At 37.8% G+C, this 20,938-nt stretch overlaps 1 protein-coding gene across 10 annotated transcripts in view; it reads right to left on the bottom strand.

The window, feature by feature from the left end:
• The window catches only part of LOC114647909 (ryanodine receptor 1-like), a 387,179-nt gene that overhangs the window by 169,695 nt on the left and 196,546 nt on the right, over positions 1-20,938 (bottom strand). For all 10 annotated transcript variants that reach the window (XM_051932424.1, XM_051932426.1, XM_051932430.1 and 7 more), the window contains 13 exons: positions 17,911-18,131; positions 17,580-17,670; positions 17,325-17,465; positions 16,501-16,664; positions 12,003-12,081; positions 11,836-11,925; positions 10,182-10,325; positions 9,937-10,014; positions 9,119-9,194; positions 6,038-6,161; positions 5,838-5,953; positions 1,003-1,070; positions 779-900 (listed from right to left, as the gene is read on the bottom strand). In XM_051932424.1, the coding sequence (XP_051788384.1) occupies positions 779-900; positions 1,003-1,070; positions 5,838-5,953; positions 6,038-6,161; positions 9,119-9,194; positions 9,937-10,014; positions 10,182-10,325; positions 11,836-11,925; positions 12,003-12,081; positions 16,501-16,664; positions 17,325-17,465; positions 17,580-17,670; positions 17,911-18,131 (1,514 nt within the window). The remainder of the gene's footprint in view (positions 1-778; positions 901-1,002; positions 1,071-5,837; positions 5,954-6,037; positions 6,162-9,118; positions 9,195-9,936; positions 10,015-10,181; positions 10,326-11,835; positions 11,926-12,002; positions 12,082-16,500; positions 16,665-17,324; positions 17,466-17,579; positions 17,671-17,910; positions 18,132-20,938) is intronic.

The raw sequence follows: 20,938 nt of genomic DNA, 5'->3' as shown, positions 1-20,938 counted from the left end.
TTAGCTACTTCTTAACTAATCTGACCAGTGAAAAGTGAAAACACATTTATACGCAAGATGAATTAAATATATTAGCTATGCAGTTAACAAACTCCTGTAGAAAGAACTTCCAATTATACCTCCGAAAAGACTGGCCAATCCTGGTAAACATTAGTTAAACATACATATAGCTATGACTAACATGTTTCTTGTTTAATTGTTCAAGCCATGGAAATATTTCATGGCTACAACTAAAGAAACAACCCTCATCTTGTCTATCTGTTATGCATCTTCATCGTTTTTGTAGTTTAGGAATTGGGGTAGCAGGATAGTAAAGTGAGAATGAGCGCACTGTTTATATATGAAGCAAATTAAAAAGGTGATGACTCAAAGGAAGAAAGGTCACACATTCTGTTAGCAACAAATCCCAATTGAAAATTATGAACTACCCATGTAGTTTCACAGCTATATGTTTTATTTATTTTTTTACATACATTTGCATCCACTTCTAAAGCGTTACATACTGCTATGAAAAGCAAAAAGAAAATGTAACATTAGAACATGATGGGCTTAATTTTATTTTTATTTCTGGCCTGTAAAATGCAATCTGAACACAACACCTTCTGAAATGTCTTCACTCTGTTTTCCAAATAATTTTGTTAAGCTACACTATACTAAAGATACGATACATTGGGATATGTCTGCACCAACACTTTATACAAGTAAAGCTTATGGTTTCCCCTGAAATCATAATTGTTTATGATCTATGAGATGCTTATGTGTAAATGCATTTTCTTACCTTGCAATCATCTCTTTTTCTTTGTTGGATGAATGACCGCCACTACCCAGAACCTTGGCGGGAGTGGACAGGAAGTAGAGACAGTGGTTCTTGAAGTATTGGTTAATAACTGGTAGCAAGATCTAAAGAGATATTTTTTTCAAAAAATATTGGGTTAGATAAATCATAAAGTTTGCTTTGAGTAACTGGCTTCAATAAATTGCAATCACAGAAAAGGAAGCGACCTTTGCAAAGAACTTAATTTCCTGCTCATGTGGTGATTTTTCAACCCTCCCGCTGCTCACAACGGCTTCTGTAAGGAGAAAGAAAAATATAAAATAAGAGTTTGTATTGTGGTTAAAAAAGAGAAATCAGGAGATTTCAAATTCTGCAAAAGGCTAATTACAATGCTTCAAACTGTTTCCTCATGTTGTAGTTATTTCCTTTTCTTGTTGCACAGATGCTCAAATGCATGGCTTAACCAGCAACTTTTCCATTCATAGACTCTACTTGAAATCTTCCCTCATTCCATTGTAGACACCAGCATCTAATATTGTACTAGATTAAACCCATTATTCAGAGACACTGGATCTCTCAATTCATATTATCAATCCAAATATACTGATTGATTTCTAAAAATCAGGTAGTAAATCTGTAAATAACATTGTATGCCTGAGGTCAGTGTGGATGATAAATATAGATATTTAAGAGGCAATAAATATACAACTGTTTTCAATGTTAAAAAATTGCAAAAACAAGGTATTTTTAGTTAATTTAAATATCTATCTACTCTATAATAAAGCAATAAAGTCTGTGTGTCCAGTCCCTCTAAGCAACCTGATTGATAAGTTTGGCCTGGTGTGATTGGTCAGTTTGGCTTTGGTGATAAAACAAAAGAGGAAGTGAGAGACATACAAGGAGAAACAACACTGGAGGCACTCGGAGAGTCACCTTCAAACATGGCAAGTATAAAACCAGAGGGGATGTGTAAAAGCCACCCCGAAAATAATGACACAGTCTGAGAAGCAAGCTTTATGGGAATGTGCTTGAGAAAGGGAATGCCAGTGAAGAAACCTTCACACACACACACACACTATACCGAGGAAGGTAGCTGAAAGTGCACATATGGCAAAAGATAGCAAATACTTTAACATTATTTTATTACATGTCTTTGACAGATAGCATTGCTAGTATCTAATACATCAGTAAGAATTTTTTTTATTTTCAAAGATGTATTTAAGAGTTTGCATGATGGCACAATGGGTAGTGATGCAACCTCAATGCCCCCTGAACTTGTGCTGGATTCCTAGCCTCTTCTTATGCATATTCTTATATGTTCAAAAGGTTTTCTCCACCAGCTTTAATTTTCTACTAAATATGTTCAGGTTATTTTACTTGGCATTGTATAAGCATGGCCTATGATGGCTTGGAGTTCCTTCCAATTTTAAATCTATTGGGCAAAGGATACTGCTGCTGACATGGGCTCAGCCCTCACAATCTTCAGTTGGACAAAGCAGGTATAGGTAATTGATGGATAAACAGTATTTTTAAATGCCTTAAAAATTGTAATTACTCTATGATCTTACAAACAATTTCTTTTATTTTTACTTTTTTATAGGAATGTAAAACAGGCTAAAAACAGGCTTATATAAATTATAACCTGTTATAGACTGTTCATGCATTACCACTCATTGCCATTGGCATATGTATGGACTTTTTTATGACATTATGAAATAAAATTTGGGTTCAAAAGAGGAATTAATGTAATTAAGTAATCATCAAGAAAAAAAACAGATCTTTTCTATTAGAGTTACTGACTAAATGAACAATTGGAGTATGTGTGGAAAACTAAAGTAGCTTGAGAGAAACTCATTGAGATATGACAATATATGCTAATTCCTCGTATACAATGATGGCATTATAATCCAGGAATTACGTTTGCTACACTGAACCTATCCAGACTTGTATGTCGGGATTTGGTCTGATTTATTTTTCAGTTCTTAGACATGGAAAAGTCCTCTATTAGTGGACAAGCCACAACAATAGGTAAATCCTCAAGGTACTTTTTTTTCATGAGAGTAGATATCATATTTAGGATCCTCTTAAAAATGGTGCTATTGTCTAAGATGTGCACACAAACCTTTCCAGCAGTAAATAAATCACTCACTAGGAATACCCACGGGCTAACCATACACAATGTGACAATAATGAAGGTTGTATGAGGAGTGTGGCATACATCCTTTTATAAGTTTGCAACTATCATTTCTAGAGTCAAACATTGCAAGACTCCATGGATGGAAAGGTGTAATTAGAGTCAAAAACACCTGATTTCCAAGGTTTTGCAAATATATGGAGTATAAGGACAAAATTACTCCAAAAAACACCTTTGGAAACAAAGTGTTTCCAAAGCGAAACATGAGGGTGATATGAGGTCACTGTTGCTAGTCCTATGAACTTACCAATGGCAGGTTTGTAAACTGGCACATACCCATCTCTTAGGTGCCCACTTATGGGCTGACAAGACGTTGGAGTGGATTATGCTCCGCTTTTATTGGCCAGGAATAAATGAGGAGATCTGCCTTTTCTGTACTTCCTGTCCGGAATATCAGTCATGGAAGATTCCCAGGAGGGACCAAGCTCTTTTAATTCCTCTTCCCCTAATTGATGTTCCCTTTGAAAGAGTCAGTATCGACCTTGTAGGTCCTTTAGAACCCTCTGCCCGAGGACACAAGTATATTTTAGTCATCATTAATTACGCTACCCTGAAGCCATTCCCTTGCATACATCGACATCAAAACACACTGCACAAGAATAAGTCTTTGTGCGAGTCGGGATCCCTAAAGAAGTCTTAACAGACAAGGGGACACACTTACCTAAGAGACATTTAGGGAGGTTGCTAAGTTATTCCTCTCCTGGAAAGCCCTGTTACTTCTTTATTCAAAAACGTCACCTCAACCTCGGTCCTAATTTGTCTGCTTCTCAACAACAGAAACTGGAAACAGTGATCCTGTTTGTTCCCGAAGGCAGTCTGTAAACAATCCAGGTCGAACCTCGATTGAACATGACATAATCACCAAGCCGGGGGTAATCATTTGGGAACATCCTTATTGACTCCCAGAAAAAAAAAGTAGAAGTAGATCTGGAAATCAAGTGTATGTTGGAACTGGGTGTGACTGAAGAAAGCCACAGCCCATGGTCCAGCCCTATTGTCTTGGTCTCTAAGCCTGATGGGACTTGGTTGTTCTGTAATGACTTCTGACATCTCAATTAGGTCTCTAAATTCAATGCTTATCCAATGCCCCAAGTAGACAAGCTCCTCGAGTGGCTAGGTAATGCTCAATTGTTGATCACCCTAGACATGACAAAAGGGTACTGGCAAAAAAGACTGAGTTTAGCAGCCCAAGTGGGCACTGGCAGTATAGGGTCCTCCCATTTGGTCTGCACGGGTCTCCAGCAATGTTCCAGCATCTGGTGAATGGAGTGCTTCGACCCCACAGTTCCTATTGTGCCACCTAACTGGATGACATTGGAGGATCACTCACTCCAGGCCTGAGCTGTCCTCCTAACACTCAGTAAAGCTGGCCTTAAAATAAACCTCAAGAAATGTTTGTTTGGATTATCTGAGGAAAAATATTTAGGCTTCCTAGTGGGTTGGGGTTAGGGCACAGTGCTCAAAATTTGATGTCATTTGGAAGTGGCCCCATCCGGTAAACAAGAAAAAGGCCCAAGCCTTTCTTGGACTGGCAAGCTACTACCACTGGTTTATTCCTCCGTTTTCTGAAAGAGCGGCACCCTTATCCGAATTGACAAAGAAACAGGCTCCTTATAATGTGGTATGGGATGATACGACTGAGGCTCCATTTAGTGACTTGAAACAGGCCTTTTTGTTAGTGCCTCAGTTTGAAAACTCCTAACTTTTCTCTACTCGTTATCTATCAGACCAACACTTCTTACACAGGACTTGGTGCCGTGTTGAGCCAGAGAATCAATGGTACTGAACACCCTCTGATGTTGCTGAGCCGGAAACTGCTAGACCGGGAGACATGGTATGCGGTGGTGGAACGAGAAGCCTTTGCGATTAAATGGGTACTGGCACATGGACTCGAACTCATAGGTCACACAGTGGTTTTTAGACCTTTAGCTCTATTGATTCAAGGTCATTTATCATCGGCATTCCCTTAAAGCCAATGCCAATGACCCTTCTCGTGTTTATGACCTCATGGTTCAGACTGCCTTACCCAATGGGTTTGGGCTGAGGGGTTTCATATCACACACCTGCACTTAGGGGTCAGCCAAAGGGTTCAATGTAGGGTGATCAAATGGGAGAAAATGGTTGGTAATGAGTATTAATGCTTTTTTCTTCTCCCTACAAACCTACAGAAGAATAGCCCATTCTGTCTAAACACTTACATTCCACCCTGATGACCTCAGTTCCGCCCAACCCTGATGATGTCACTTCCGTCCCGCCTGATGGCTTCACTTCCTACTTCCTGCCACCTTCCTATAAAAAGCATCCATTAACTCATTTTCTTGTCTTGTGTTGTTTACAGCAAATTAAAGACCAGTATCAGTCTTTTAAGATAACTCCTGACTTTACAATATATGGGGAGGATCCCTAAACCTTTTTTGTGTATGTTTTGCCTTATTACACTGGTTATTGGCTATGTTAACTACATTCTTTTCTTACCCATGTGCGTTTTCTCCTACTACTTCCAAAATTTAAAGACAAGTAAATTAGGTTAATTAAATTGGTTATGTCCTTAAAGGTGTTTTAAGGTCGATTGCTATGTCATCCAGATATTTTTACTTCATTCTACCCCATGCAGACTGCACAAAGTCATGTATCAGAAAAATTCTGTATGGAAAATAGTTGCATGAAAATTAATGCAGATCATTGAAAACAGACTATAAACAGAAAACCTGCAAAGTAAAAATTACTCCACCAAAATGCACTTTACCCAGGACTTAAGACGCAGCAGGAGTTAGTTGTTCAAACCTTACAGGACTGGCAAAGATCAAGTATAATTTGTTAAAGAATACAGTTGCTCTAAATGTTATTTCCCCCAATCTTATTTCTCACCTAGATGGGCAATAAATTCTTGTGCTATATCCATCCACTTAAGCAGTTTTTGCAGGAAACCATAAGCGAAACGCTTCTCAATAGAAGAGGTATCCAGTTCCATATCCTTTAAGCCCCTTGTAAAGAGATACATTAAAAAATTAAATAAGATCTAGATACTAATGTTTTAGATTACTAAGTATTGTTATTAGACAGTTTACCTAGTTACAGCATAGCCATGCAACTGCAAAAACTTTAGAAGTTCGTGGGCCTTCTCCCGATCTCGAGCTTTCTCTTTAGCTGTCAGGGTGTCATAGGGTACAAGCAATGGGTGTGTACCTCCACCTAAAAGAAGATCAGATTACACATCAATCAAAGTAAATACAAAGCCCCTCACAAAACTTAGATGGACTGAAGATATGGTTGCATGAAAGCAAGACTGAACAAGCCTAAAAATTTGGTATAAATGACCGAAGCTGTTTGTAAAACTTCAAGGAGGCCAATACAAAACACACTACTTTTTCACACCATATGAACAAAGCTTTAGTGCTAAAATAGTTTTGCACGAGAAATGAGAATTTCATAGATGGTTGTACTACTGCTATCATTACACTTTGAAATATAATGTTACAATACAGCTGAATAAATACATATACTCGTTTGCATTTTTAGAATGAAAACTCAGGCTGCTCCATACAGCCCTTGGAGAGAGATGCTGTCAGAATTGGTGGAGCCATCCTGAGAAGTCGTGCAGAATGTGCCTGTATGTATGTGAGAGAGAGGGAGAAATACAGATGATTGAGTACTTAAAGAACAGTGGCAATAAGCCATATTCTGCTGCTTACATGGCCACCAATGAGTCTCAGGGAGAATCCCAGCTTGGATTTGCTGACAGAGTTAAGGAAAGTGAGTACAGTTGGAGCTGGAAGAATGAATGTGCAGGCACAGAAATGATCACTGAAGCGACATAGAAAGAGTCATGAAGATCAGAATAGCAGCAACCAAGAAACAAGGTGGGCCCCAGTAAACCTTGTGTGAGGGTGCAAAGAAGAAACACTTTGTTTCACTATTTATTATCAACAGCAGTGATAATAAAATGTCAGCCAAATAATACTATAAAAATATCACACAAAATGAAGATCTATCAAAATTATTTTGTTAAACAGTAAAATCACCAAAGGATGGTATTAAAAGATATCTCAGTATCAAACTCAAAAAACATTGCAAGGAGAAACACAAATTAATACATTTCTGATTTTTGTTTAGCCTCTTAGTGTTATATTTACCCCTGGAAAAACAAGTCAAAAATCATTATTTTTTTTTCAACAAGAAAAAAATGTTATTACATGTAACAGAAACATGTAAGTACCAAACCACCAACATAAATGCAGTAGGAAAGGTCTGTCTATGCAGATTAAGTACACGTTCTTCGTGTGATATATTTTGAGACCAACACACAACCTGATGATGTAATTGGGACAGTAGAAGTGTGTTTCTCTGTGCACTTTTCTTATAATATTTTTTCTGTTGCATGATTGATACACTCTTTGTGTTACTGTAGACTAGCACAGTGCAAGGCTCAGTGACTTGCCCATTTCCCCTGACGTGAATTGTAATTGCTACATTGTGAACGGTGCCCAGGGGGCTAATGTTTTTCGTGTCCTTCCACTTGATTATAATCATTTTGACTTTTTGCCATGCACCAGGGTGAACCTTCAGATGATAGGAATCACCAGGCATATGCATCAGTTTCATTATCCGTGTCAACATTTGATTACTAATTTACATTGTCGTCACTATTGTTTGATTCAACTAATGGTTCAGTTTCAGTTTGTTTTAAAATAGGTTTTACTGCTTATCATTTACATACTGTACCATTCTGTTTTGGTTGAAGGCTTTGCCCCACTCATGAATGTTGATGAGTTACAGTACCTTAGTGTTACCTTGAAGTGTCAGAACATATAGAAGTATTCATGATTTTTTTGCAGCATGATGTTATTTCATCTACTAGATGGCAGCAGAATACTGACCCTATAGTTATGTGGGCTTAACACTGTAAAGCAGATAAATGTAAAGAATTATTATTATTATTATCTCATATCTGTGTTGGGCTTATCTCTATTTACATAGAATTCCAAGCCCGAGCTATGTTTGGGGTTAATGACAAGGAGGTTAATGTGTAAAGAGCTAAATGTATTGTACTTGTAATACTTGTAATTGATGTGATTCATGATAATAATAATGACTATTACAAAATTGCTACATGTTCAAGTCCACACACACTGAACACTAGAACCCATGAAGCCTACAAAAAAACTCGTAATCCCGGGCCACCTTAAATTCCTTCTCACCTCTCCATTAGTGTCTTTTGTTTTGTAAATGTGTCAATCAGATCAAGCAGCAAGCAGCCTGCTATTCCATCCCTCCCACCACCGCAGTTTGATTTGGGCAAAAAGTTCTCCCAGCTCAAGTCTTGTTTATCTGGGTGTGAGGTGCCTGGAGTAGTATAGGGTAAATAATATATTGTTATTTGGAACACATGCATTTCATGTGTGTTCTGCATCTGCAATGATCTATGTAAATGTAGGATGACAGGAAATGCGAGAAATGCAAGAAGTGTTGAACACATACCTAAAACAGAAACTTTTTTCATGTTATAGCAGTACCAACAAAATTTTGACATGAAATGTATAATGTGTGAAGATTAAAGTCCAAATATGAAATAAACATTCATAAAAGGTACACATATAACAAAACAAGTGCGCAAGGTGGCCGGGATTATGAGTTTTTTCGTAGGCTTCAGGGATTCTAGTGTTAAAAAACACACAAAAGAATGGGTCTCTAAAAAGAACTCAAAGAAGAGATAATTACATTGTCTTCTCTCACTCTCTCTGACTTTCTCCCTCTCAGTATATATATATATATATATATATATATATATATATATATATATATATATATATATATATATATAAACACAGTAACGGCGTACTGCACGATAACGTGGAGCGAATACATCTGACTTGAGCATTCATAGTTTTCATACTCTTTCTCTGTCTCTGTTTAGCATTCATTTGCTCAGAGGTTGATGCACTTACTCCTTCCTGAGCAGCTCTTCTTTTCCCCACCCTAGCGACCTGCTGCTTCTCTTCTTTCGTTGACATCTTTTCGCGTTAAAACTGATTAAGTCAATGTATTTAAAGAAATTAAAAACAAACAAATCCACAGAAACTGAAACTATTACTCCCACCAAACCCTAAAAATTCCAGGAATAATTACAGAAAACAAAGCGAAAAGCTTACCTTTGGCCTGCAATTCAAGTTTCTTTTTCCGACCCCAGGTGTTATGATAATTCTCCGCAAGCTGCTCTGCCATGGCCTGAGTTAGTGGAAAAATGATAATGATTACTCGACATTCAGTGTATAAAAGAAACCTAGAATGAGGTGTAACAAAAGGAATACAATGTTGTTTCACAAATCAAAATTTCTTCCTGAAGCTTTCTGCATATTGTAATCTTTTTAGTTAGCCAATAAAAGGTGTCATTTTACATGACTTTTCTCTACATTCATAAAGGCTAACACGGTACAACACCCTAGTATTCCTATCTCTCAGAAAAATATAATCTTACACCTTAGTAATAAATGTTAACACTCCTTTAAGAAGCACTTAATCTTTCAGCTTCATGATTGATTCCCATCACTTTGTGGGGGTGGAGATGGGTGTTTGATCATGTGGGCAGAATAATAAGTGAAGCATGATCAATAATGAAACAGAGCCAGCAAAAGCATGGTATTGAAATGCTATTAACCAAGGACATTGAATTGCACTTTTTCTTCAGACAGAAGAAACATAGTTTGTCTATTACATTCTACCACAATATAACTAAGAAACTGTATCTCTGCTGATCCCCTAAAATTTGTCTTCATTAAGGTACAGGGTAATAGGGTAAGCATTTGATTTTAAATTTAAGATAACCTTATGTGAAATATTTATGTCAAACTTGTTTCTTATTCTATTTCAGGGTCAGGATGGCAAGCTATGATGGTGTGGGATCCTGGTTAGTCTAGACCTGTGACTTTATCACATATTAATGATAGAATTTACTGAATAGAATCCTTACCTGAAGTTCCCTTGACAGGGTCATACCAGAGATGTCAATTGGCTGTGGATTATAGCCATGGCTGGGATCATAGGTTGCCTACACATGAAAGAAGATGTCAATTTAAGGTTCGTTACTTAAAAATAAGCTCCCTCTTGGTGTATATGGCCACCATTTACAATTAAGCTGCACTGCACTTTAAACACATAGTAACAATCCAAATCCCTTGTTCAGAAACAAGTTCCTATGGGTTATTATAGACTGACCTGTGCAGTCTGAGAAATCTTGCGAGTTTTGGTCTTTTTTTCTGTTTTCTCTTCATCACCTTCACGGGCTTTTTCAATTGTCCATTCCCATGCAATCATAGCCTTGATAGACTCTTTAATAGGCCAACGATAAATCTCTTTATCCTTAAGGTAAGGGAAGTTTAAAAGAGTAAAACACATGATATGGATGGTGAGCCATTGCGATTTAATATTTTAAACTGGAAATATTATCATAGCATGAAGACAAAACTAATCCAGTTCAATTAAAACATTAAAATAGCAATGCAGTCTCTCTAATAAAAGAGTATTGTGTCCATTTAAGATTTATGAATTCTTAAACCAAACAGAACTGGTACTCACTATTAATACTATATACTTTCAAAGCCATTTTTCTCAACAGCTCTGCAGGACCATTGCTCAATTTAGGGATATAGCTACTTGTTTAAAATTATTTCCTTCCTCCTTTCAAAAATTTAGCTAGCAATCGACCTATTTAAACAATATATCAACAATTATACCACAGTAATATCCTGACCTAGAGATCAGCTAAAATTATACTCTGACAGCTTCACCAACTTTTTTTTTCTTATCTTAATCCTGGTGTTTGTTTCCTTGGCGTGCCCAATTCTTAATGAAAGTTTGAAAAAGGCTAAAAATGTTTATTAGAAAATTACTTAAATTCACATTATACTGTGTCATACTGAGAATTGCTGGTAATTGCCTTTTTTATAAAATGTGTGATATGTGGCTGGCTTTTCATTCCGGCCAATACCCCCAGGCCGCCAGGTGGAGCCTTCCCTGCAGCAATGACGTGCCCCGAGTTCCAGCAGGGACTCATGGACTATGTAGTTTTTATGCACAGCCCTGCTGGATGCCTTGGGGACGACCAGGAGTCGCTGTAGGGAAGCTCGTGGACTCTTACATGCCCCATAACCCGGAAGTGCGTCATAATCCCATGACAGGAAGAAACGGCGTGCTTCCAGGTTGAAGAAAAGGACTGTTTACCCTGACCCGGGAGGAATAAGGACTTGTGGGTTGCGGGTCAGGGTGTATAAAGGACCATGGTAAAGCCCAGTACGCTGAGTTGAGCTGAGTGGAAGTGTGGCAATGCGTCTGGGAGAGGAGGATTGATTATTGTATTGATTATTGATTTATTTATATGAGTATTGGGGAGTGTAGGGTGCTTTGTGCACTGTTTATAGATAAAATAAAGTCATATTGGACTTTTATATGGTGTCTGACGTCTGATCAGAGGGTTCAAGGGGTCACGGAAACCTCAAACTATCACAAATGCTAACACTGAACTTCTCCTGTAGTCTAAAGTCCACAGAAAAACACACCACCATTATTCATTATCTAAGTTACAAATTCTTTCCCTGATCTCTGTGAACGTCAGCCATTTCCCACATGCTGCTTCTACACATCTGTCTGCATTTGCATTTATCATGTCATGTGGTTTGGTAGCAAATCATACATATGAATACTGACTCCCTTCCTTTACTCCACTTTAACTGGCAGAACTGACCAGGATGACACAATTTGTTTACATAAAGCAAAGAATGAATAAAGTCTAGTGAAAGCGTAGAGTGAGCAGACAACAGCTTTAGAGTTTGACTACAACAATGGAATCCAAAGTAAAAACACGAAGACTCACCTTCTCTGAGAATGTTTTATAAGGCCTGAGCATTGGATGAGTTTTGGCATTCTCATCAATGGCTTCCCCATATGTCCAGTTAGTTTGAATCTAAAAAAAAAAGGTTTTTGAAACATTGGGCATGTTTTGAAGTACAAAGCTTGGAGAGTTCTAAGATTCTTACGTACCTTTTCAAATGCCCACCTATCATGGGTATATTCAGCATATTTATTTATAAATGCATCCAGCTTCTCTGGAATTATAGTGCTGCAAAAGCAATAAAGAAAATGTAAGATTCTCTGGAGAAGCAGAATAAGCATACCAGACACTTACATAATAAATAGATGATGGACAAAGTGTGAACGATGGATGGTTTACAACATCGAGAAACTGATTATTCTGTACTCTGCAACAGTATGTAAATTAGGGTTAATTACTTTGTGTTGTGACTACTGCTGTTTTCATTAACGTAGGCCATTAAACAAAGATTCCTTAATGGTTTTACAGATTTTAACTTCTTCAAGAGTTAAATTACAAAAAATAATGCATTACTTATGTTTGCCATTTAAAATTCTACATAAAAATAGGTGTAGCTTAAAACATTATCTAAAGTATTTTGAGGTACAGTACAACTTAGTAGCTTTTATGTAGGAGGTAAGGGGGTGACATTAACTTTTTTATGTATAGGAAGCATTTCATTGGAATACAGTGATCCCTCGCTATATCACGCTTCAACTTTCGCGGCTTCACTCTATCGCGATTTTTTCTCATACACGCTTACGTCACTACGCATGCGCTTTCTGAGAACTTTTATCTAAGCCCCACAATGGCTCCTAAACGTGTTGCTACAAAAGCCTCTTCACGCATATGAAAAGACAGTGCCAGCAACTGCCTATCAAGATGTTCTTCAGCCGCGCACCCAGACACCCACTGCCTACTCCTAGTACTCCTTCAGCGGAAGAAGACAACGACGCACCTGCTGAAGATACTGCACCACCTGAAGACTCTCCTACCAAGCTCGTGCCTTCATAGGTTAGTGGTTGTGTGTAAGAACTGTGTGTGTGTGTAATTAAATGTACAGTACAATAATAATAATATGATATTTGTAACATTTAGTATGTCTTATTTTCTCTTATTTTGTCTAATATATTGGGTAATACGAGTGTAATGGTGACTAAAGGGTGTTATTTCATGTCTAGAGGGCTCTAATAATGTTAAAAAACATATTTAGAAGGTCGTAAACAGGTTTTCTATACTCTAACTGCGAAAATATTCGATTTATAAATAAAGAATCCTACGTCGCGAAAATTCATTTATCACAGTAGAGTCTTGAACAGATTAACCGTGATAAATGAGGGTTCACTGTAGAATTATTGTTTTGACCAAAATAACATTTAAAGTGCAAGTAAATTGTAATAAACACCTACAGACAATTAGTTGCTCCTACTAAGGAAAAAATGCAGTTTTATAAAGGACTTTTAACAAAACTAATGTATGTTAATAAAGGTCTTTCAAAAAATCATAAGTCAATTTATGATACAATATTATATGAGAATGCCTTAAAACCATAATTTTTTCCACTCAAATGAAAAGTTTACATCACTAAGTGTCCCCTAGAAAGTTTGTTACAGCAACATAAAATAAATGGAAGCTACAAGCACATTGGTTGATATCAAATACAGTAATCCCTCGCTATATCGCGCTTCGCCTTTCGCGGCTTCACTCCATCGCGGATTTTATATGTAAGCATATTTAAATATATATCGCGGATTTTTTGCTGGTTCACGGATTTCTGCGGACAATGGGTCTTTTAATTTCTGGTACATGCTTCCTCAGTTGGTTTGCCCAGTTGATTTCATACAAGGGACGCTATTGGCAGATGGCTGAGAAGCTACCCGGCTTACTTTTCTCTCTCTCTTGCGCTGACTTTCTTTGATCCTGACGTAGGGGAATTGAGCAGGGGGGCTGTTCGCACACCTAGACGATACGGACGCTCGTCTAAAAATGCTGAAAGATTATCTTCACGTTGCTATCTTTTGTGCAGCTTCTTCCTGAAACGACATGCTGCACGGTGCTTCGCATACTTAAAAGCTCGAAGGGCACGTATTGATTTTTGATTGAAAAACAAACTCTGTCTCTCTCTCTCTCTTCCTGCTCCTGACGGAGGGGGTGTGAGCTGCCGCCTTCAACAGCTTTGTGCCGCGGTGCTTCGCATACTTAAAAGCCAAACAGCCCTATTGATTTGTTTGCTTTTCTCTCTATCTCTGTGACAGTCACTGCTCCTGATGCGCACTCCTTTGAAGAGGAAGATATGTTTGCATTCTTTTAATTGTGAGACGGAACTGTCATCTCTGTCTTGTCATGGAGCACAGTTTAAACTTTTGAAAAAGAGACAAATGTTTGTTTGCAGTGTTTGAATAACGTTCCTGTCTCTCTACAACCTCCTGTGTTTCTGCACAAATCTGTGACCCAAGCATGACAATATAAAAATAACCATATAAACATATGGTTTCTACTTCGCGGATTTTCTTATTTCGCGGGTGGCTCTGGAACGCAACCCCCGCGATGGAGGAGGGATTACTGTATACACAAAAACTGTCATGCATGTGCATCAGTGACTCACTCTCCAGACTCATCTGAGGTACATACTACCACCCCTGACCAGTCCCAACCTATAATTCCCGAGACTGATGGAGCTCCTACCTGTTGACTGACAGAACTCATTACAAAGCTTGACAGCTCCTTTGTTTGGTTTTTGGACTGCTGTGTTTTGTTTTGCACCTAGAGCGCTTACTTTTGTTTGAATTATTTTCATTTGATTAAATAGGGACAACGTCAATGGGCTAACGTCCCAACATTTCTTCATGGGACTTGCTATTCTTCCCTCAACCACAGAACCTAACAATTCTGATAAATGAAAGAAGACCATTTAATTTATCAGGCTTGTTTGTTTAGTTAATACTAATCTGTCCCAATTTCTACTCCAGAATCTTAAGGTTGTGAAGGTTTCTGCTTCAACTATATGTTTTGTTTGTTTGTTCCAAATGGTTTGTTACCCAGAAGCAAGAGTAGAACAACAGATGGATTGGCTGGTGAGACAAGTAAACAACTTTGTGCCCAGCTGGTATAAAACAGAAAGAAACCAGCAGAAACTGAGAGTCAGGAGCTGTTATATTCCCCATATGCCTGTGGCAGTGGTCCTCGTATGGTAACCCAGTTGAGACACCTGCAGTGGTACATGGGTGCTGATGTCTGGAAGTACAACCCTGTTGTGGTCCCTAGGTACCGATAGAGGGCACTGTCGGGGGAAGGCCTACATACTTTCTGTAAGGACCAGAAATGCTTCCAAGAAGACATGGCGTGACACCAGTGGCATTCCCAGGTCTGGCTTAAGATGAGCCCACTGTCTCACACTGGGGAGTCAGTCGGGAGGCAGCAGGCAACACTCAACAGGAGGAAGGAAGGAAGGAGGAAGAATTGATCTATTTATTGTGTATTTTGTGTATTTTGGCTTACCTTTCGGGGGTGATTATTGCATAGATGTTGTGTTTAAATAAATATCTTATATTTGAACTTAAAGGTGTGCTGGGTATTGCTGTGTCTGAGTTGATTACACTGCCTACTCAGTGCCTGCCATTCCTCCAATTTTAGTATTATCTATTAAATTCACAAGGTTACTAACAACACCAAAATCTTTGTCATTACTAATAATCAGAACAAGTAACAGTCCCAGAATAGACCCCTGAGGAACTTCACTAATGACCTCACCACATGTGGATCATTCTTTTCTTAACTGTACTTTTTGTTTTCTGTTGGTTAACCAACTTGAGATCGAGTTTTACATGTTGCTTTTGATACCTACAACTTCTAGTTTCCAAATTATTTTTCAATGTACATTACATGTTTGCTTTTATCAAATATTACAATTGCATGTTCAAAAAAAATCAAAAAAATTGGTTTGGCATAATCTCATGCTGTTATTTAGTACATTATTATCATACTAGGAGGCTCTACACACTGCTCGCTTTGCTATCCCACAGCTGAGCCGCTCCGTTAGAGAAAGTGATTGTATTTAAAGATATGGTACAAGCCCCCCTGGCGCCTTTGTCGCCTAACCCCCAGTTGCGGCTTAGTAGGCCGTCCCATGACTTTTCTTGATATTTTAGCTTATAATTTAAAAACAGAATAAGAATCTGAAAATCTAATAACATCACATTAAAGTTCGATAAATTCTGAAAAGAATGATACCAAACATTTTCAAATAAGCCAGATTTAAAGCATGACAAAAAACGTGACATAAAAAGACACATAAAATGCACTTTTAGGCTTAGGATATTATATATAGAGAGTAGATACATACTTTTCAAATTTATTTTAATATATCCATTCATCAACCAATTTTCAAACCAGTTTATCTGGTTTAGGGTCACAGGATTCTGGTGCTAGTCCTTGTTGAATCTGGGCACAAGGCAAGAACCAGCTCTGACCATCACACATCACATTCACGCACATACATATTTAACAGCAGTAGGGCAATTAATATTTGTTATTAGATATGTAAAATGTCATTGTTATTGTATCATTCCTTAACCAGTCATGTTATGCTCATTGTGACTTTATTTTCTATTTAATTGTGGTATGATAAATAAATAAACATGTGCCCTTTTAGAAAACATGCTTTCTTACTTTGTTGCGTCTATTGGTTTTGGGTCAAAATTCCCTTCTGCATCGACAGATGCCTTCTTTTCAGTCTTGGAGGAGTAACTTGCATCCACATAATCAGGCGGGATGGCACCAGCAATGGCACAGAGGCAAGGCATTGCCATCTTGAATAATTCTGCATCAAATTTCTAAAATGAAAAGATCACTTTATTAAACAGTATGTGATAAAGAAGGAGAACTAACAATATCTGTGATGAAGTCTAGTTGAGTGTAGACATCTTGGTTTTCAACATTATCTAATACTAAAAACTAGAACACCTGTACAAGAACTCCTCTAAAGCTCATCAACAGCACCCATATTATTACAGTTTTTAAGCCTGAGTATGTGTAATAGCCCTGATTTTGTGTTCCTGTCAGATTTTAATGTGTTTATAGTCCATTAGCTTTCTATTTATAACAGATAGAGGATCAAAATGAAGAGAAGCTATATAAACCTATGTGCATCATTAACATATCATACACCTGGCATATTCCTAAATATCAATCTATGTTTTTCCAGATAGATTCACATTGAATATGAATATTCTCATTTATGCAGTCTCATGACAAGAGAGAAACAGAGAGCATGAGGGAGAAAATGGCTAACTCCTGCAGCCATGAAAATTCACTATCCTAATTAGAAATAGTCAATGACAAGGAACAGAACAAATTTGGAAAAACACAGTTGATAAGAACACCACAGAACTCTGCTACTGTAAATGTATTATGAAGTCTAAATGCAGAGAAAAAAAAAGCTTGGTGATAATTTAATGAACCCAGTGTATTTTGTATATTGCCCTGCTACCTACCTTATGTGCCAAGGACTCAAATATGCCCCAAAACAGTTTTCGTGATAAATGCAACTCTTCCTCTGAGGTCACACCAAAATTGGCCCAGCCATTGGGAAGACAGTAGTACTTCCAGCAGCGCTCATAGTGATTTGTGAGAAGCTGATAAAAGGAAAAAGAAAAAAAAAAAGCATTATTTAATATAAGGCATTTGAAGGTCATAAGTATCAAATGCACAAGGCAAATAACACCTCAAAAAATGTAACTATGACTTACCTTCAGAGGCATCTTGGCATACTCATTGAGAATAGGTACATCAAACACTAGACGCCTTAGGAGATGCTGTAGCATGGATGGCAGTAAGAATCTAAAATAAAAAGATTTTATATTTAATAGTCACAAAGACATACTGAAAAAAATTGAGCATCTGCAACTGATGGTCATTGTTTAAACTTTGATGCATTAAGCAGCCTTAAATAACTTTTAAATACCATCAAATCATTCTTAAAGATAATGTTTGTCCTCATTATTTAAATAGCTACATGTAACACTCTTCTCAAGACTTGCAAAAATATAGTCTGAAGCATATCATATCCTTAAGACATACTTGCAAAGTGACATCAGGCAGTCCTCAATAACATCACGCTGTGCTTTAGTAAGAGACCGCCCCCTAGATAGACGATAGATGGTGTGCAACATGGAGTCAATCATAATGGCTCGATGTTCTGTTCCAGCAAAATGTGGAGCACACTTGGTCAGAAGTGGCAGCACTGCAGAACACAGGTAGCGGTTTAGAGCAAGAGCCATCTCAGTGGTGCTGAATGCAGCCTATGTAACAAAAAAATAGAAGCAGTTAGTCAACACAAGAACTTGAGGGAACTTGGATAACATAATAAGCCTGAAAGTCAGGGTACACAATAATCTAACATCTATCAAGGAAGATTACACTATTGGTAAAACCTTAAAATGTTTACTATATAAAAACTGTGAGTGCACATCAGGTAATATTTATCTACTACAGTTTTATCTAGTATTTTTATCTTACCATTTATAACAAAACGCAAATTCAAGATTCTTCATTTGCCCTTTCTACAAATGCACATACAAAATGTTACTCTATCTGGTACATGAAACATATTATAATACAATACAAATATAATATAGAATACTTACATGACTAAGTGGTATGTTGATGGATGTTTAATGTACAGCTCATTTATTCTAGCTTTGATGCACATTATTCAGAATACGGACTGTGAAGGGATAAAACCAGATCTTCATCCCAGAGGTGCTAGCTTTAATACTAGCACACTTATGGCTTGACTTCAGTTTGGAAAATAGACTGTCCCCAGGGTGAGTATGGTTGCACAGAATTGCACCAGTCCTATTTATACAGCATTTGATACACATAGACTTTAATGTGGGAAGATCAGAGCCAGTGATATACCCTGCCTGTGGTGTTCGTATTCCATACTGTGATCCCTCCCGTCAGTATACTCTAAACAGAACTGTGGTAGAAGCTCACCAGTATTTGTTCTCACACACCACACTTACCCAACCATCTGAACAAGTAATTTTTTGATTATGGAAGTGGTACTTTTTGACCAGTTTAGTTTCTCTGAGAAATTATAAACTACCTACTGTCTCCACTACTGCTCCTTCAGTGCACACTGGTGAGTTCTTCACCTCTCCCTTCCTGAAGTCTACAATCATTTCCTTAGGTTTGTGTATGTTCAAGGTGAGGCATGTGACATTTGGCTGTTAATCTCTTGACGATATGCAGTCTCATCATTTTTCTTAATGACACTGATTTCTGTAGTGTCGTCAGCAACTGTAATCATATGATTAGTGTCATATCTGGCTTCACATTCATAAGGTAACACTGTGTACAGCTTTGGGCACAGGCAGCAGCATTCTGAAGTTCTAGTCTTCAGCATCACTGGAAATGATGTTTAATTGACAAACATAACTACCTGAATTTTACCTATTAAACATCCAGTATCCAGACAAAGATGGACCTGGGCAGGGACAGTTACCTGAGTTTTGCAACCTGTTTTGCAGAGATGATGTTATTACAGGCTGAGCTGCAGTCAATACACAGCATATGTGTTCTGACTATCCAGGTGATGAAGGGTAGTGTGGAGGGTCTATAATACAGCATCATCCACAGATCTGTTTGGCTGGTAAGTAAAAGCAGGAATAATTCTATTGATACATAACAGAACAAACTTTTCTAAACAATCCATGGTCCCTGAAGTGAGGGCAAATGGGTGGTAATCATTCAGACATTTAATTCTGGGCATTTTGGGCACAGGAACAATGGTGCTTTTTTTGAAAACCTGTGTAGTGGTTGTCTATTCACTTGGACACTTAACACTACACAGCTGGTCAAGAGGGCCCAGCAGCGTTTGTACTTTCTGAGGAGGCTGAGGATGTTGGGTATGTCGACTAAGATCCTCGGTAACTTTTACAGCTGCATTGTTGATCACCAGGACCCCACTGCCCTCTCTGCAGAGCATCTACAACTGCAGAGTCTGCAGGAGAACTGCCTCGATCCTCAGGGACCCCACCCACCCCCAACATTAACTGTTCACACTTCTACCCTCAGGCAGGAGGTATAGAAGTATGAAATGCAGGAGTTCCAGGCTAAAGAACTCCCTTTCCCAAGGCCATTAGACTCCTAAATAACTGACTGGAGTTTATAACCATGGTTCACCTCATTCTATCTACCTCACACAGCTGTAACTGTATTTGACTTGTCCACCACACACCTACCTGCACATTGCACTTTATACTTCTACTCTGTTTTTATACTTTATGCTGCCTCCGTTACTTATTATCTATCTGCTACTTATTATTTATGTTTATCGTTATACGTTGGTTTTGTCATTTGGTGTGGACAGCAAAAAAAGAATTTCATTGTACAGGGAAAAATGTTTCCTTACTGTGCACATGACAATAAACTTTGAACTTGAACTATTTTAGGGATGAGTTGAAGATTTTAGTGAAAACTCCAGACATCTTTGAGGCAGATATTTAGCACCCATGGTTGTAATCTGTCTGATTCTGCAACACTGTGAGGGTTAACCCTCTGGAATGCTTTACAAACCTCTCACTCAGTGATTTAAAAAGAGTCAATATACAGTACCTGCTCAATTTCGAGACTGGATAGCTTTTGCCATTGTTTGGCTTTCAAAGGGAGCATGGAATACAATATGTTGAGATTGTCAGGGAATAAGAAAATGAAAGCGTCTGTCAAAGAGCATTTATAATGTGTGAAAGTCAGGCAAAAATTACATGTGCCTTGGACTGCCTTTTTTAAGTAAAATTCTAGAAAAGGCAGTCATTACGCAGGTATATGATTACTTGAATAAACATTCTAGCATTGACAAGTTTTAGTCAGCTTTTAGAACAAATCACAGTACAGAAACTGCACTCGTTAAAATAGTAAATGACTTGCAGATTAATTCAGACAGAGGCCGTGTATCTGTTCTTGTTCTCTTAGACTTGACAGCAGTATTTGACACAATTGATCAGAGTATTTTTATAAATTGCCTTAGTCAATGGGTGGGCCTCTCTGGCAATGTCTTAAACTGGTTTCGGTCTTACTTAACAGGTAGAAAATTCTTTGTTAG

This window comes from Erpetoichthys calabaricus, chromosome 1 (genome assembly GCF_900747795.2).
Source record: "Erpetoichthys calabaricus chromosome 1, fErpCal1.3, whole genome shotgun sequence".
NCBI lineage: Eukaryota > Metazoa > Chordata > Cladistia > Polypteriformes > Polypteridae > Erpetoichthys > Erpetoichthys calabaricus.
This window is presented reverse-complemented; position numbering and strand designations above follow the sequence as displayed.